The 19,665-nt window shown below is 40.8% G+C and overlaps 1 protein-coding gene across 4 annotated transcripts in view; it reads right to left on the bottom strand.

The window, feature by feature from the left end:
* Positions 1 to 19,665, bottom strand: part of LOC126469930 (protein FAM102A) — a 482,093-nt gene that overhangs the window by 62,443 nt on the left and 399,985 nt on the right. For all 4 annotated transcript variants that reach the window (XR_007586095.1, XM_050097329.1, XM_050097328.1 and 1 more), the window contains exon 5: positions 8,492 to 8,708. Coding sequence is in view for 3 of the 4 variants with exons in the window: in XM_050097329.1 (XP_049953286.1) it covers positions 8,492 to 8,708 (217 nt within the window). In the remaining variant the exon portion in view is untranslated. The remainder of the gene's footprint in view (positions 1 to 8,491; positions 8,709 to 19,665) is intronic.

Below are 19,665 nucleotides of genomic sequence, written 5' to 3' on the forward strand. Positions count from 1 at the left end.
ACTTTAATAATCTATTGTAATAAATATATTATCCAGTTGTGGCCACTTATAGCAAAACATGACTTTTGTAAATGTCAAAGCACAGGCATTGGAATATACTTCAGATTCAAAAAACTGCTGGATGATGCTGTAAGATTTTTTCAGCCACATTCAGCTACATACTGAAACTCTCAAATATGCAGCCATTGTATCATCTACCATGATTTAAAGTCTACTGTTAAAAAATGGCAAATACAGCACACACACACTTTTTTATGACAAAACAATTATAATTTTCAGCTTATTTTTCTCTACTTATGTTATGATGCTTACAGTCTGATGCAGGCCTTGATAGTTGAAACCACTTTGTTCTCTTGCAAGTCAAGTGTTTAAGTTGGTTGGTGGTTAACGGACTAATAGCAAGGTCACCAGTCCTTCAGTCAAGATGTAGTTCATCTTTAGTTAGTGATGTCAGCCAGAAATTTGATGAAATTAAGAAAAGAATGTAGGATACGTAAGATTAAGGCACTGAAACCAATACTGATGCTTGAGCTGAGAAATAATTTAAAGAAAAGTGAAGATATACAAGTTGGGCAAGTATATATACGTAGGTCAGAGTAGATGAGGTATTTCCCATTGCTCATCTGTGGCGAGAGAAATGCCCCATGCATCCGAGCCCCACCAACCCAGTTAAGGCTGAAGAGATTTATGGAGAACAGAGTGCATTCTAGCCAGAAAATTCCTACAGTAAAAGTGACAAAGCTATAAATGTAATGGGCATCAGATATACTGACAATAAAAATAAAGTGAAACAAATAATGCAGTCAGTAGCTGGGAGTGGGCAGGCAAATGTCCCACTGGCTCTGCATGTGACAGGATCCAACCCTTCCACAGCCACTGCACTGCTGGTCTACTATAGTCTTGAAGTGTTAAAGGAAGGAAGGAAGGAAGGAAGGATGGAAAGAAGAAGGAATATTAGGGTTTAATGTTCCATAGACATCAAGGTCATTAGAGATGGAAAACAAGCATGAATTTTTTCAAGGGTGGGGAAGAAAATTGGCTGTTGTCTTTCTACAGAGCCATCCCGGCATTTTCCTGGAGACATTAACAGATATCGCAGATAACCTAAATCAGGATGGTTGGACACACATTTGAACCATTCTCTCCGCAAATGCGAGTCCAGTAGTCCAGTGTGCTAAGTTTTGCTCGGTGCAACCACCATGTGGAGTGGAGTGGTTCATTAAATAAAATAAAACTATAGTTTTATCTAGTATGACCAGTGTGAAGGTAAAATCAGAGGGGGGTTCCTACAGGCAGGAATGGAAGGAGAAGCACTGTGCAGCAGTAGTCTCCTCGATAATGCAGGGTTCATTGGAGCGAACATTAGCCCAACAGATGTTGTTTATCTTTGAGTGAGGTGTCATCTTGTTTGTACCAAAATACCCACAACTGGAATCGTCAGAGTGAATGTTCAGTGAGTAATTGCTTCTCTCGCTGAACAGTCAGCCAGTGCATTCCCTGGCATACCCACACAACTCACAACACACAGAGAGAGAAATGAGCAGGCAATATAACTAAAGTCAGAAAGATGTCATGAATAGCAGCTATCAAAGGAATAGGAGGGTAACATCAATCAGTAGTCTGGAGACTGCTCACTAAGTCACTACAGATTTAGCATGGTCAACAGAGGTCTGTTTAATAAAATGTACGTCTCTACTAATGGCTACTAGCCCTGTCGTAAAAACACCACACATTCGTGGCAACAAATGTTGTTCCTGACCGATGGATGATCTTAGAACCATCAGTGTAAATCTGAATCAACATTTACATACATGGCAGAGTGTACCCTGTACCACTACTAGTTATTCCCTCTCTGGAGGTGTGGGGAAAATGACTGGGTACATGCCTCCACAGAGGCCATAATTTCTCTGACCTTGCCTTTTTTTCCAAGGTCCTTCTGTTATGGTAGCAGTAGTGTGGTTAGCCACAAATACCAATTCTCTATATTTTCTCAATAGTGTTTCACGAAAAGAGAGTCGTCTTCCCCCAGGGATTCCCACTTGATTTCATGAAGCATTTCCAAAACATTTGTGTGGTGAACAAACCTGCCAGCAACAAATCTAGCAGCTTGTCTCTGAATTACTTCACTGTTTCCTCAAATATGACCTGGTTGGGATCCCAAACACACTACCAGTACTCAAGAATGAGTCTCCTTTACAGATGAGCTACATGTCCTAGAATTCTCTCAATAAACTGAAGTTACCCATTCATCATCTCTACTATCATGTCTACATGCTCATTCCATTTCGTAGTTCTTTTCAGAATTACACATAGGTATTTAATCAATGTGTATGTGTCAAGCAGCACACCATTAATACTATTTCTGAACATTACAAGACTTTTTCCCACTCATCTACATCAACTTACTTTCATCCATGTTTACAGCAAGCTGCTATTCATCCCATCAGATACACATTCTATCTAAGTCATCCTGTATCTTCATGCAGTCACTCTAAGATGATACTTTCCCATATACTACAACATTATCAGCAAACAGTTATAGACTGCTGCTCACCCTATCTGTCAGGTCATTTACGTACATAAGAATTCCTATCACAATTGCCTCACACACTCCTGATGTTGCCTTTGTCTCTGATGAACACTACAGTGACTCACACTGTCAAGTGTTTTTTGGAGATCTAGGAACCTGGAATCTGCCTGTTGCCCTTCACCTGTGGTTCACAGGATATCATGTGAGAAAAGGGCAAGCCGAGTTTCACACAAGTGATGGTTTCTAAATCTGTGTTGATTTACAGACAGAAGTAGTTCTGTGTCAAGAAAATTTATTACATTTAAACTTAGAATATGCTCAAACTTCTGCAGCCAGCCAATGCTAAGGATACTGGTCTGCAGCTATGCAGGTCTGTTCTTTTATCCTTCTTATACACGGAAGTCACCTGCACTTTTTTCCAGTCACTTGGAACTTTCTGCTGGACAAGAGATTCACGATAAATGCAAGCTAATTAAAGGGTCAATGACACACAATATTCTCTGTAAAACCAAACTGGCATTCTGTCCAGACATGGCAACTTACTTGTTTTCAACTCCAGAGACACTTTTTTCTATGTCCTCCACACAAGAGTCTGTGTGACAGTCAATCAATGGTATGTCTGTATGATCCTCCTATGTGAATGATAATTTTAAACACAAAATTTAATACTTCATCTTTCCTTTTGCTCTCTTATACTGCCACACCAGACTGGACTGGTTTACAAGTATGTGGATAGAAGCCTCCGACCTACTTCCTGACCTTATGTAGGATTGCAACTTTCTCGTGTTCTCAGCAAGATCCATCACTAAGGTATGACAGCACCCTGACACTCCTGAAGAGCTGAGAGGAACAGATGCTGGAAGGTCAAGCATGTAGCAAACTTTAGATCCTTGAAATATATTGCTCATTTCAAAGGACTTACGTGGAGGTCCCAGCAGAAGGCCTCAGGGTACTTTCCAACTGGCAATCCCATCCAACGGTGGTTACCAGGGTGTCAGAACCCTTGTACACAAGAATTTGATACATTGGATGATTAGGAAATTATTGGATGGTGATCGTGTGAGTGAGAGTCGGTACTGTCAAAACTGAAGAGGGAAGATCCCTGCTTCGGCAAGGAGAATGTCTATAGGATTTGTTTGGATGGCGCCAGTGGTGAGTCTTACTCCAGATGATGGACTAGGTGTAATAATTTCAAAGCTGAAGTTGCTGCTGAACCATAAACCTGAAAGCCACAGACCAATCAGGATGAGTGCTAAGGAAGCAGAGAGCATTAAAGATTCACATGCAGCTAGTCTTTAGTTGACAAATATGGGCAGCCATTTTTTTTTTTTTTTTTTTTTTTTTTTTTTTTTTTACCGTTAAAAAGGAGTTCCAAAAATTGGGGCTGTACAACAATGAACAAGTGCTATGTACCCCAGCAGATTTCTGCATCAACATGTACCATGCTACAATGACTCAATTTTAATGGGGGAGAACTGGAAGTAATGGAAGGAGGTCCGAGATGAGACCCCGTAGATGATACCTTGGAGATAAGAGTTCTGCCAGGGAAACAGTTAGCAGCTATACCAAATGTGAAAGTCATCAATATACAGACTGAGGGTGACCAGTGGTCCTAAGGTCACTAGCCTCTGATGGCAACGAGGCAGAGTGTAACACTCAGCATGGAACCCTGCGGGACACCATTGTCTTCAATCCGTGAGGAGCTGAGTAATTACAAACTCTAAACTGAAACAACCAGTGGAATAAACACTTATGAATAAACATCAGTAGTCGCAATGAGGTGTTGCCATTTAGAGAAACCCTGTTAGATTTCTGTTTCCAACCTAACCAGATGGTCAGTTATGGATGATCCTGTTCAAACTACACTGATGTGGGGACAAAAGATCCTGTGAATTAAAAACACAGTATATTCACTGGCCTACCATCCTTTCAAGCAGTTTGTAGATAACGTCGCTGAGGCTAGTCAGTTGGTAGCTTTTGGTGGACATTGTGTTTTTGTCTGCCATAAGATTGGGATGGTGACACTATCTCTCCATTTCAAGGTAATACACCTCCTATCCACATATGGTTGAAGACTATGAGAGCAGATGGAGCCTGTGAGTCACATTCAGATGTTGGATCATCTGATTATGAATCAAATCATGGCCTGGGGCCATACTGTGCAATGAGTCAAGAGCCTGAAGCAGATCCCAGTTGGTGAAAGGTTCATTATGTAATTCAGTGTGATGGAGGGGGTGATGGATAGGGCAATATCTTCAGCTCGTTTCTTATTCATTTGAAAGATAGTCGGGTAAGGACAAAATGCTGATGCTGTCACAAAATGAGTCAAGATGATCCATAACAAATGACACATTGGTATGAACATCACCATGAAGGAAGAGATCTGGAACATTTGTTGATATTTGACAGCCCAGAAGACTATGCAGCTTGGCCCACACCAGGTATGAAGAGAGATTCCTTTCCAAAGAGGAGATGTATAGCACTCCCACATTCCTTGGTTGGTTGGTTGTTTTGGGGAAGGAGACCAGACAGCGAGGTCATCGGTCTCATCGGATTAGGGAAGGACGGGGAAGGAAGTCGGCCGTGCCCTTTGAAAGGAACCATCCCGGCTTTTGCCTGGAGCCCACATTCCTTCTTACTGTGTTTAAATAGTGAGCCTCAGCACTGCCTGTGGAGGAGATCACTTGAGGTATTGCAGGATCCTTTGATAATTCTTAATAGTTGTCACAATATCTTTGGTCCACCATGGTACTGGCCAAAAATGGAGGAGGCCTATAGAAAGGGAACAGCAGTCCCAGGGACACGGGTGATCACATCAGAGATGTTTCCCGCATACTCATTAGTACTTTCTAACAGAAATGTGGTAAAGATGACAGTAACTGAATACAATTGCCAGTTGGCCCATTTAAGAGCCCAACATGGTAACTGATCCAACAGGCAGTGACAGGGAAGTGAAAGGATTACCAAAAAGTGGTCACTGTCACAAAGATCATTATTTAGCAACTATTGTGGCGAAGCCACGAGATTGGGGGAAAAGATAGTCAGGTCAAAAAGGTGCCATGTATGGAACTTAAGTGAGCAGCAGTACTGTCATTGAGAATAGACAGATCAAGATCAGAAAGAAGCTGCTCAATCAGAAAGCCCCTATCACATGAAATGGCAGTCCCCCAGAGGAGGTGATGCACTCTGAACGTCCTACGTGTAAGAAAAGTGGTGGGGAGGGATTTATTGGATTAAGGTGGTCATCTCAAGACAAGTGCCCTGCCTAGGGGTAAATAAATGTTACAAATGGTGACCGCTGGGTCATTTCCCCTCGCACTGCTAATGCTTCCAACATTGTACAGGAGGGTTCACTGACAACATCTGTTGAAGCCAGAACTCTCCAGATGCACTTTCCGGGCCAGTATGATTTCAACAATGTATGGCAACCTCAAAGAGTTGGGGTATGGTCTCCAGTCTAGTGCGTTTCTTGGGTAGCAACACAGATAAGGAAACAAGAGGGAATTAGATATTGTTGCTCTGGTAGGTGAAAGCAATATCAAATGCAGTTCCACTGGATCTTCATGTTGAAGCTATCCTGGTTAGGAGTGAAGAGCGAAAGGAGACAGATCCCTGCCCTGAATCGCTATCTGTGACCAGTGGGAGTGGATCATCATCAACGAACATCAGTATGGAGTCAGACAGCATGGGACAATCTGGTGCCACCAGAGTCATCATAGTTACCCTCTCCTGAAATTTCTTCTTCTTCTTCTTCTTCTTCTTCTTCTTCTTCTTCTTCTTCTTCTTCTTCATTTTCACAACTTTTTTCAAAAAGGAAAAAAGATAAGTGTTTAATATCCTGTCTACAATGAGGTTACGAGATAGAGCACAAATTCGAATTAAAAAAGGATGAGGAAAGAAATCAGCCTTTCAAGGAAAAGCCTTAAGCAATTTAGGGAAATCACACAAAACCTAAATCAGGATGGCTAGATGCAGGTCTGAACCATTGTCCTCTTGAATGCAAATAGTGGCAGTCAAGATTCTCGTGAGGGCTTAGCTACTGTACAAACGGGAGAAGAGTGGACAGCCCTAGGACCCACAGTCCATGGCTTCTTCAGCCACTGGCTTGTGTCACAACTTTGAGTTGTGGATTACTGGAGAGAGGGTTCCTGAGAGAGAGCCCTGTCACCGACAGATACCAGTGGAGGATATTGCTCATGTGGCCAGGTGGAGGGAGTGGTTTCCGAAGCTGGTGCTGCAGGAACCGTAACAGGGTACAGCCTACTGCCCTCACGGTCAAGTTTATTTGTGTAACTATCAGATGTCAACAATGAGGGAGTAAATACACCAGGTACTGCAGATGACCTGGCCACAGTAGTGGAATAGGCCAATACCATTGAGACTAAAGATAATCGCTCATATTTTTCCAAGGGGTTGGCCACAGTCTACATAAACTGGGTCATTTGTACACCAGGAAGATACATGCCCAAAGCATTGGCATTTAAAGCACCGTGTTGGGGGTGGAAAGTACAGCTTCTGCACATTGCAGCACTAACAAATGATTTTTACCTTTTCTGTAAGTGAATCAGCCTAAAAAGTGAGGATGAATGTGCCATTGTTTATTTTGTCATCTGTAGGGTTTTGACATATACAACATAAAAAGTGGATCCCTCATCTCTGGTGGGTGGTGGTGGTGACAGAAAAAAAGTAAGTATGCTCAGCTTCCCAATCAATTGGACAGACAGTCAACAGTGTTGCATGTATTCCCTACATGAGACTTTGTGGAAAGGTTTAGTAGAAGACACCGGTACACAGCATGGTGATCATGAACTGTGGCCTACAACCATTCCTCTACTTGACAGTCAAATACTGGTGATGAAAATTATGATCTGTAGCATGATTAAAACCAGTATCACCTAGCCCAATGTCACAACACTACTACAGATTAGTAACCTCAACTATAAATTTTCTTCCCCCCCCTCCCTCTATTTATTATATGGCCCCAGTAATGAGTGCAGTGTTGAGCCTTAAATGAATCTTCAGATGGTGCTACACTATATTTGAGTCTACATGATACACAAACTGCAGAATCTTGAGAATTATCAACTGAGAACAATACACAGATTGGAAGATCAGTGCAATACACTGATGCAGCCACCAATAACCTAGTCTGACGAGTCAATATATATACTTGTAAAATACGTGTTTTACAGTATCTTCTGTCTGCCACCATTTAACACACAAATGATGATCTGCTTATGGTCTTAAATTCCTATCCCATCTCTCCCCTCCCCTTACCCCATTCCCTATTACTTCTCCAACCCACAAACAAAGTAACTTCTTCCAACCTCTGCTAAAGCCAATGTTGGTATATTAATGCTTCATGTTTGCAAATAAGCACGAATATTCTTTACTGTTCCTTATGAAGTTCCCTTATGGGACTATCAGTAAGAGTCATTTTCTTGAAGTAATGTAGGCCACTAGTAGCAAAATGTTACTTTAACTGTTAAAAAGGATCAAATAACAACGAAAGAAATGCAAGATCAGGCATGAACAAAAGCTTAGCAAAATTCATAGGGACAGTATTTTCAAGTTGCAATATTATGTTCAAATGCAAGGTTTCTATTTTTATGTGCAGCTATCGCCATCTAGATCAAAAGTGATATCAGCTCCACATCATTTGTGCATATATTTATTCCAAATTTAATACAAAAACTTAGCTACTAGTATCAGATAAAGATTAGTACATTATTATTGAATTACATATGCTTTTCTTAAGGAAAGCATCCATCTCTTCTCATGTACAGATCATATATGAAAAATATGAAGGCTATTTGTAATTCTAAGTGTGAAGTAAATACACACAGCACTCTTATGCATGTAATACACGTAAAACATATTCCTACTGGTTACTCAAATATTACTGATTCACTCAAATATGACTGAGCACAATCAGTACTACTCACTAAACATAATACATACCGTATGTGTCCCGAGTCACCAGAACTGCTTTGTCTACTGTGTTGGGACTGGCTATTTAGAGAGCTGTATCCCGAGGCACGACTCATTTGGCTCGTATTGGAAGAGTTTCGTGAATGACCCAATTCATGAGTTTCATCAACTTCAGGTGCTACTGATACTGTACCCTCTGGTTGTTCCGGAGGTTCTGTAGCACCCTGCCCCGCTCCTGATATCAGTTCTGCAAAGAAAAGATGAACACAATCTTTTCACACACTGTTAAAACCTATTAAAATGTGGAGTTACAACATGTGCTTAATGTAAGTAAGTGACACATTAAGTTACCAATACACTACATGGAACCAGAAAGAGCAAATGAGTGACTGCATTATTCGGTCACTCATTTGTGGCAGCTGGCAACACTACCACTGCCGATTCCCCTCCTCCATCTCTCATACTATTACAAAACAATTTAACTCAGGATATGTTTTCTGAAACGAGATTTCAAAAGAGCCATAATATATATTCTCTAAATTTGAATTATTTATTCACACAAAAACTCCTAATAGTGTTATGAGCACAAATATTTCCCAAGAGAATCGGTTAGTAGACCCAAAAAATACAGTTATAAGTACAAAGAAACACCAAATAACCTAGTCTACCAAGTTCTTATTTGGTTGATAAAACCAAACGTTTAACATAGATACAATGACAGAATTCACACATGTAAAAATGGGAAAAAAACCACCTAACCACCTGAATTTTGTCAAATAATTCATGTCCAATATTGTGATAAAGTTACTGTTTTCTAGTCATATGATGCCTTAAAAATTTTACATTTATTTTTAGATTATTTTAGAGTAGTGATACACATAATTCTAAGCACTAAAGAACTGCATTGTAAGAGCACATCTTGGTGCCATAATCCACAGTGGAAAAACTATTTTCACAAGTTATCTTTCATTATCATTATGCTCATCAGTTTAAAAAAAGCAGAGGAAGATTTGGGTTTGATATCCTGTCAATGATGAGGTTGTAAAGATCTCCAAAAGAGGCAGGGTGATGAAGCAAATTAGGTATGTCATTTTTATCACATAAAACCTAAATCAGAATAGCCAGATGGTAATTTGAATACCATTCTCAAATTCAACACTATTGTGCTAGTTACTTTATTGCCCCATTCAGTAATTAAAACAAACTGCCCAACTGAAAATACTTTGATTATAAAGGAAAAATAAAAAGGATTCAGAAAAATCATCTACATGGGTATATCCTATCATCATTTGTCTACACAGCCATTGTTTCATTCTACACACTTTTGATATCATGTCAAGCCTTATGGTGACAATGTGCAAGGTCAGTGCCATAATAAGTCATATTTTATCTGAAGTTTATACCACTAAGGCATAGAAGCTGCTTCTGTCTTTGATGTATAGATGATCCTCCTTCCATTTTCATGGTCATCTTGCCCCAGTCTGCTGCTGTGTATATCCATTCATGGCCATGTGGCCACTATCTTTTTGTGAGTCATATAATTCTGTAATCACGGGCTACTGATCACATTTTCTGTGTGCATATATTTGTAACTGAACAGAAGAGTTTTGCAATAATCAGTTGCATCCACATACAGAAAACCACCCAGGAATTCAGTTAACATGATTTAGTAACACTGCATCTACATGGATACCCTGCAAATCACATTTAAGTGCCTGGCAGAGGGTACATTGAACCACCTTCACAATTCTCTATTATTCCAATCTCGTGTAGGGCGTGGAAAGAATGAACACCTATATCTGGACTAGAAATTGAGACTTGGTCCTCCTGAATAGGAAATGTTCATGTCATTATCAAAACAATGAATTACAACACACATCCAGTTTTCTGAGGTCACCAGAACTGTGCAGTGATTGGCAGCCACACAGTTTCTACAGTCCTGAGAGCTTACACACAGAACTCATCAATAACAAGAAAGATGTTCATTTGATTCATACCTCAGGCACTTTTCAATGCATTTACCTGCTGTTGTTACAAACAGAGCAGTGCACTAAAAAAAAGTTTTTTGTGATGCATAAATTAAAAAACAATCAGCACAAATTATGTACTATCAGCTGGAAATATAATTTGCATATGAAAGGTGATGAAAACCATAGACATACTGTTTGGCACTAACATAATTTATGACAACGTATCAAAGATAATATTTCCATCTATCTTTGTTACGTATGAAGATAAATATGTTACTCTGAGGTGCTTTAGGGGAATCTAACCAATTAGTGAAGTGGATTAGCTGTACCACAATCAACTTCAGTGTGAGCAAAGGACAATTGCTGCTAATCAGTATATGATAACAGAGACTGTGTGTTTGAGAACATCTTTAAAATATGAATTTCAGTTTCAAGTTTTGATTAACACTCATGTCCTGGAGTTTTAACATTCAGTTTTACACATTTCCCTTCCCTTATGTTCTGTTGCTATTGATAATTATGTATCATACCTAATATAAAAACAGACTCAGAATCAGAATTTTATTGTCCCATAACATACATGGTAAATCACTGATTTACACTACAGGAGACTCATTAAGCTTATAAATATAATAGACTATACACAGAATACAACATTTACTAGAATGAAATATTTGAATATATGCACTACTGATTTCTATCCTGCTCAAATGGTCAGATCGTCATTAAAAAATTCATCAACAGATTAATAGAATTTTTGTACCAGAGTGCTATATAATTTTCTTTTTACTGAACCACTTTCAGTCCCTTGAAAATCTGTCTTTTTTTTTTAACTTATTGTATATTTTCATTCCTATATATTGCGGGTATCCGTGAGTAGGAAATATGAAACTTTGTTTATTTCTAGTATCATAACTATGCTGGAAGTTATTTGGAGCAAACAATTCTGGATTATTATTTATGAAAAGAATTATATCATACAAATACGGTGAGGGAACACTTAGTATGGTTATGTCACTTAGTGGTGGTCAACTAGATTCTCTTGGCTTTGCACTACACATGTTGCTCATAATTTTATTTCTGTGAAGTTAATATTTTTGTCAAATTGCCAGCTTTTCCCCAAAAGACAATGCTGTATCTCACTATTGCCTCAATGTAGCTATAGTACACTACCTTTTTTATGTCTATGGCAGTGACATTGGGTAACACTGACATAGCAAATGCCAGGCTGTTCAGTTTACTTTTTAAATAGTCTGTATGTGAGGACCACGGCAGATTTCTGTCCAACTGCATTCCTAAGAATTTAACACATTCTGCTTTGCTTAGTTCCACACTTCCATGCATAATTTGAATATCATATATTTTAGACTGTTTTGTCTTAAACCGCATACGCAGTGTTTTTGAAATGTTTTAGGCCATTTAAATGGAACCACACACACACAGATTTTCTAGAGTTTTTATGACATTTTTGGGAATTTCTTCTGCATTTTTATTTTCTATCAGTACTGATGTGTCATCAGCAAATAAAACTGAATGATGATTTATATTTACGTGTAAGTCACTTACGTAAAAAAGAAAAATTATTTACCGTAGAAATGATCCTTGTGGTATCCCTTTCAGACAGTTCTCCATTTTGAGGAGTATTTTCCTCTGTCTGATGTGACTACCCTTTTCTGTCCCTGTCAATTATAACAAACAACTCTGCAGCACTGCCTGTAATTCTGTATTTTTGCATTTTATATAATAGGGAGTGGTGCACACAGTCGAACGCTTTGGGTGAGTCACAGAAGATCCCTGCAACTTTTTGTGGTTTATCTAAGATAGAACTAACTTTATTTATTAATTCATTAATTGCATAAATTGTACTTTCACCTTTCTGGAAGCCAAACTGATTTTTTTTCCCAGTTACATTCACTTTGTGACAAATTTTGAATTTGTATTGCAAGGATCATTCCATATATTAGAGAACACAGGAATAAGGGAAATTGGACGGTAATTTCCTGCATCTTCTTTAAAGTCTTTTTTAAATAATTGTTTCACTTCCAGATATTTTAGAATGTCTGGAAAGTAGTGATTTATTAATTATTTCAGAGAGTGGATGTGCTATTATATTTGAAGGTACTGTGATGACTTTAACAGGTATTTCGTCCCATCCCATTGAATTTTTATTTTTTAGTTTTAATATACTATTTTTTTGCATATTTTACTGTTACTTTGTCAAATTTAATAAGAGTCCCATTCTTTCTCTGATTTGACCCAAATAAATTTACATTATCTTGATAGGAGTTACATCTACATCAACATCAGATTTTGCTACTGTTATAAAATACTGGTTAAAATTTTCTGATATTTGAGCAGAATTTAAAATTATGTCTTATATCTTTATTTTAGAAATTTCCTGGTGGCTAGGATTGATTCCAAATTCAGCTCTGACAACTGTGCATACTGCCTTGGATTTATTTCTGTGGTTTTTGCTAAGTATGGCATTTACCACTTCCTTTGCTGCTTGTACAACATTCCTAAATATTTTTAATAAGATTTAAAGAACTCAGGACTGTTATTTGATTTCAGCTCAGCATGTAGTTGTCTCTTTCTATTACTAGCTATTATTATGCCAGTAATTTAAGTTTATTACTTGTCTTTCTACGACAGACTCCAGGTGGGAAAGTTTCATTGAAAATATGTAAAAAGCTGTTTAAAAACTTATCAATTTTTTTAAACATGAGCTTTCATGTTGTAATGACCAACTTACCTGTCTCTATCTACAACAGAACAAGTTTACTGAACTGTCTTTTCATGAAACATCTCTTTCCATTTTCCTTATTTATTTTTAGTAATTCAATAAGTAAAGCAGAGTGATCCGAGATACCAGGATCTAAAGAAAATTTGGCAATGCCATTAAATGTACATTACTGGCCATTAAAATTGCTACACCAAGAAGAAATGCAGATGATAAACGGGTATTCATTGGACAAATATATTAAACTAGAACTGACATGTGATTACATTTTCACACAATTTGGGTGCATAGATCACGACAAATCAGTACCCAGAACAGCCACCTCTGGCCGTAATAACGGCCTTGATACGCCTCAGCATTGAGTTAAACAGAGCTTGGATGGCGTGTACAGGTACAGCTGCCCATGCAGCTTCAACACGATACCACAGTTCATCAAGAGTAGTGACTGGCATATTGTGACGAGCCAGTTGCTCGGCCACCATTGACCAGACGTTTCCAATTGGTGAGAGATCTGGAGAATGTGCTGGCCAGGGCACCAGTCGAACATTTTCTGTATCCAGAAAGGCTCATACAGGACCTGCAACAAGCGGTCGTGCATTATCCTGCTGAAATATAGGGTCGTAACACATCTGAAATGTAACGTCCACTGTTCAAAGTGCCGTCAATGCGAACAAGAGGTGGCCGAGACGTGTAACCAATGGCACCCCATACCATCACGCCGGGTGATACGCCAGTATGGCGATGATGAATACACGGTTCCAATGTGCGTCCACCACGAGGTCGCCAAACACACATGCGACCATCATCAGGCTGTAAACAGAACCTGGATTCGTCCGAAAAAAATGACGTTTTGCCACTATGTACCCAGGCGCTCCTGTCTATGATGCAGCGTCAAGGATAACCGCAGGCATGGCCTCCGAGCTGATAGTCCACGCTGCTGCAAACGTCGTCGAACTGTTCGTACAGATGGTTGTCGTCTTGCAAATGTCCCCATCTGTTGACTCAGGGATCAAGACGTGGCTGCATGATCCGTTACAGCCATGCGGATGAGATGCCTGTCATCTCGACTGCTTGTGATACGAGGCCGTTGGGATCCAGCACGGCGTTCCGTATTACCCTCCTGAACCCACCGATTTCATGTTCTGCTAGCAGTCATTGGATCTCGACCAACGTGAGCAGCAATGTCGCGATACGATAAACCGCAATCGCGATAGGCTACAATCGGACCTTTATCAAAGTCGGAAACGTGATGGTACGCATTTGTCCCCCGTACACGAGGCATCACAACAACATGTCACCAGGTAATGCCGGTCAACTGCTGTTTGTATATGAGAAATAGGTTGGAAACTTTCCTCATGTCAGCATGTTGTAGGTGTCGCCACCGGCATGCCACAGCATCTTCTTCCTGTCTGTTAAATTTCGCGTCTGTAGCACGTCATCTTCATGGTGTAGCAATTTTAATGGCCAGTAGTGTATAATTTGTTAAAATATTGTCTATACACATTGTAGTTTGCTCATTTACTCTTGTTAAATCACTGAAATGTAGTCTAAAGTCATATTATTAAATTAAGTCAACAAACTTAGTTGACAAGTCTGTTTCACTTGACATATCTACGTTAAAATCAGCAGCAATTACAATTTTTCCCTCTTTTCTTTTATGAGTTTATGAAGAGGACACTGGAATTTCTCTAAAAATAATTTAGTCATATCACTACCTGGGATCTTATATACTGAGATAATAATAATATGTTGTTCTAGCTCTACACAGCAACATTCAAATGTAATTTCTTCATTAAGAAAATTGAAGTCGTATCTTTCTTTATATTCTAACAAGTTGTATACAGGAGCCACCACGGGTTCTGTTTTCCTACAATAAAGGTTAGCTGCTGTAGATGTTTTCTAATTTGTTTAAAACGGAGATCGAATCTTTCGTAAGCCAGAGTTCGTTTAGGCAAATGACTTTCATATTTTTTCCTTGTGAAAGAATAATTTTTAGCTCCACAATTTTCGTGATTTTATCTTGTGGACATGTTGCACTGAGGCCGTTTATGTTCCAAAGCATTAAAAATTAGGACTTACTTATAGTTTTAAACACGTCTTTCCCTGAACATCATTGTTCTTTTCTTACTGTAAACCCCCTCCCCCCAACGCTAGCTGTTAGTTTCCCCTGCTTCGAATAATTTACCGATTGAAATTGTGCAGCAACAAGAATGGTCCAAATACTGAATTCTGTGGACCACTGGTTGTAATTTTCTCCCACTGAAATCCTCATGAGCTACCTAACATACTCCACCTCTTCGTATCAATTAGATACAGCATAAACCACTAGCGTTTGGGATCCCTGTCAGGTCGGATTGAGGGAGGACATAGAAGCAATTCAAAGGCGGACTGCTAGATTTGTTACTGGCAGGTTTGATCATCACGAGAGTGTTACGGAAATGCTTCAGGAACTCGGATGGGAATCTCTAGAGGAAAGGAGGTGTTCTTTTCGTGAATCGCTACTGAGGAAATTTAGAGAACCAGCATTTGAGGCTGACTGCAGTACAATTTTACTGACGCCAACTTACATTTCGCGGAAAATCCACAAAGATAAGAGAAATTAGGGCTCGTACAGAGGCATATAGGCAGTCATTTTTCCCTCGTTCTGTTTGGGAGTGGAACAGGGAGAGAAGATGCTAGTTGTGGTACGAGGTACCCTCCGCCACGCACCGTATGGTGGATTGCGGAACATGTATGTAGATGTAGAACTCATTCGACCTTGAAAGCCAAAACTTTTAAGTTCCTCCAAAAGAATGTTTTTAGATATTTATTCCAAATTCAACTGTGCAAATCACAACAATCCTGATAGAAGAACTTGTTATTAAGATATTTCAAGACATTGTTATTGAAATAGTAAATGGGATGCTGGAGAGGGCCTTCTAGAACCTGAATTATCGCTGACAAACTATTTACTTGTCTAAAAAGAAGTATTTCCTTGCTGCAGGAGTGTAGTTAATGAACATCAACTGTGAACTGTAGTTTCACTGACTTAGTTTTTACAGTAGCCACAGATAAATAAATCTTCACATACCATACTTGTAGTAGTAAACGCCAAAGATATTGACTTTATGACTGCCATAAATTTACCATAATCACTCTGTAGTCTCTCATCACCTTTTGCTGTGGGCACAAGACCTGTGTTTACTGCTAGATCAACATTTCAACACCTGCATTGGGGGTTTGGAAGGAGTTATACAGAAAATTTCAATTGGAATGTAAATGCAGAGAACATTCATTCTGGATAACTTCATAAACAATTAATTACACACACAAAGAATAATTCTCAACAGTCTCAAGCGTACTTGAACTGGATCGAAACTTGGTTAGTGCATCACAAAGCTCAGTTTGTGTGAGGGATGCTACTGCAGCTGAGCGCGTCCTTTCTTCAGCTCACTGCGTCAATGGTCCATAACTAAACAAACACTGTAACTGCACTTGGCCAAGCTGTGTTGTTGGCTTCTGGTGTGCAGTTGTTGGCTGCAAAGTCAGTTATCAGCTGCTTCCTATGGCTCAGTTTCTGGGCTTGTTCCTCAGTCAGAGACCGAAGACTCCTCCAGTATCCATGACTTCTTACAGAACGTCTAAAATTTCATTTTCTAAGTCCATATAAGAACTTCATTTCCCCTTCCATTCCCCATATAGGACCAGGGTTTTGGTTAGCATCATCACCACTGGCCAAGTTCATGATCTCTGCATGCCAGTCCGTGTCATTCTCTCTCTCTCTCTCTCTCTCTCTCTCTCTCTCTCTCTCTCCCCTTCCCCTTTAATAATTTTTCCCTGGTTTTCGTAGCCAATGTTTCTTGAGAGCTTTCCACATTTCAGAAATAACATTTTTTCCCCGGGTCTCCAGTCGCAATATAACATAGGTAAAATGCTGTCGACTTGAAACTGCATTTGAATACATTAAATCGTCACCCAGGCGAACTCAGTATCCATCCGAAGTAACGAACTGCATCTGGTCACCTTCCTCGAATTCCATTCTGGCGTTGTTGTTGTTGTTGTTGTTGTTGTTGTTATGGTCTTCAGTCCAGAGACTGGGTTGATGCAGCTCTCCATGCTACCCTATTCTCTGCAAGGTTCACTACTGCATCCTACATCCTTCTGAACCAGCTGAGGATACTCATCCCTTGGTCTCCCCCTGCGATTTTTTCCCTCTACGCTTCCCTCAAATACTAAATTGGTGATCCCTTGATGCCTCAGACCGTGTCCTACCAACCGATCCCTTCTTCTAGTTGTGCCACAAATTGCTCTTCTCCCCAGTTCTATTCAGTACCTCCTCATTAGTTACGTGATCTACCCATCTAATCTTCAGCATTCTTCTGTAGCACCACATTTCGAAAGCTTCTATTCTTTTCTTGTCTAAACTATTTATCGTCCATGTTTCACTTCCATAGATAGCTACACTCCATACAAATACTTTCAGAAAGGACTTCCTGACACATCTATACCGATGTTAACAAATTTCTCTTCTTCGGAAACGCTTTCCTTGCCACAGCCAGTCTGCATTTTATATCCTCTCTACAACGACCATCATCAGTTATTTTGCTCCCCAAATAGCAAAACTCATCTACTACTGTAAGTGTCTCATTTACTAATATAATTCCCTCAGCATCACCCGATTTATTTCGACTACATTCCATAAGCGTCGTTTTGTTTTTGTTGATGTTCATCTTATATCCTCCTTTCAAAACACTGTCCATTCCGTTCAAATGCTCTTCCAGGTCCCTTGCTGTCTCTGACAGAACCACAATGTCTATCGGCAAACCTCAAAGTTTATATTTCCTCTCCATGGATTACGAATGCTAATGCTATCTCTCCGTAAAAGGCTAGATTCTCATCCATATACGTTACAATATTATGCGGATGTAACGTAACAGTATTAGGAAACTACAAGTCCACATTGCTGAATTCGCGCTACGGGCTCCGCGCGACCTTGAACCGGCCTTGTTCGCAGGTGAATACCAGCGTGGCTTATATACACTCCTGGAAATGGAAAAAAGAACACATTGACACCGGTGTGTCAGACCCACCATACTTGCTCCTGACACTGCGAGAGGGCTGTACAAGCAATGATCACACGCACGGCACAGCGGACACACCAGGAACCGCGGTGTTGGCCGTCGAATGGCGCTAGCTGCGCAGCATTTGTGCACCGACGCCGTCAGTGTCAGCCAGTTTGCCGTGGCATACGGAGCTCCATCGCAGTCTTTAACACTGGTAGCATGCCGCGACAGCGTGGACGTGAACCGTATGTGCAGTTGACGGACTTTGAGCGAGGGCGTATAGTGGGCATGCGGGAGGCCGGGTGGACGTACCGCCGAATTGCTCAACACGTGGGGCGTGAGGTCTCCACAGTACATCGATGTTGTCGCCAGTGGTCGGCGGAAGGTGCACGTGCCCGTCGACCTGGGACCGGACCGCAGCGACGCGCGGATGCACGCCAAGACCGTAGGATCCTACGCAGTGCCGTAGGGGACCGCACCGCCACTTCCCAGCAAATTAGGGACACTGTTGCTCCTGGGGTATCGGCGAGGACCATTCGCAACCGTCTCCATGAAGCTGGGCTACGGTCCCGCACACCGTTAGGCCGTCTTCCGCTCACGCCCCAACATCGTGCAGCCCGCCTCCAGTGGTGTCGCGACAGGCGTGAATGGAGGGACGAATGGAGACGTGTCGTCTTCAGCGATGAGAGTCGCTTCTGCCTTGGTGCCAATGATGGTCGTATGCGTGTTTGGCGCCGTGCAGGTGAGCGCCACAATCAGGACTGCATACGACCGAGGCACACAGGGCCAACACCCGGCATCATGGTGTGGGGAGTGATCTCCTACACTGGCCGTACACCACTGGTGATCGTCGAGGGGACACTGAATAGTGCACGGCACATCCAAACCGTCATCGAACCCATCGTTCTACCATTCCTAGACCGGCAAGGGAACTTGCTGTTCCAACAGGACAATGCACGTCCGCATGTATCCCGTGCCACCCAACGTGCTCTAGAAGGTGTAAGTCAACTACCCTGGCCAGCAAGATCTCCGGATCTGTCCCCCATTGAGCATGTTTGGGACTGGATGAAGCGTCGTCTCACGCGGTCTGCACGTCCAGCACGAACGCTGGTCCAACTGAGGCGCCAGGTGGAAATGGCATGGCAAGCCGTTCCACAGGACTACATCCAGCATCTCTACGATCGTCTCCATGGGAGAATAGCAGCCTGCATTGCTGCGAAAGGTGGATATACACTGTACTAGTGCCGACATTGTGCATGCTCTGTTGCCTGTGTCTATGTGCCTGTGGTTCTGTCAGTGTGATCATGTGATGTATCTGACCCCAGGAATGTGTCAATAAAGTTTCCCCTTCCTGGGACAATGAATTCACGGTGTTCTTATTTCAATTTCCAGGAGTGTAGTAACAGCAGGCATGTTAGTGCGAAGCTGAACCGCGTTATCCATCCAGAATTC

This window comes from Schistocerca serialis, chromosome 3, assembly GCF_023864345.2.
Source record: "Schistocerca serialis cubense isolate TAMUIC-IGC-003099 chromosome 3, iqSchSeri2.2, whole genome shotgun sequence".
Classification (NCBI taxonomy): Eukaryota; Metazoa; Arthropoda; class Insecta; order Orthoptera; family Acrididae; genus Schistocerca; species Schistocerca serialis.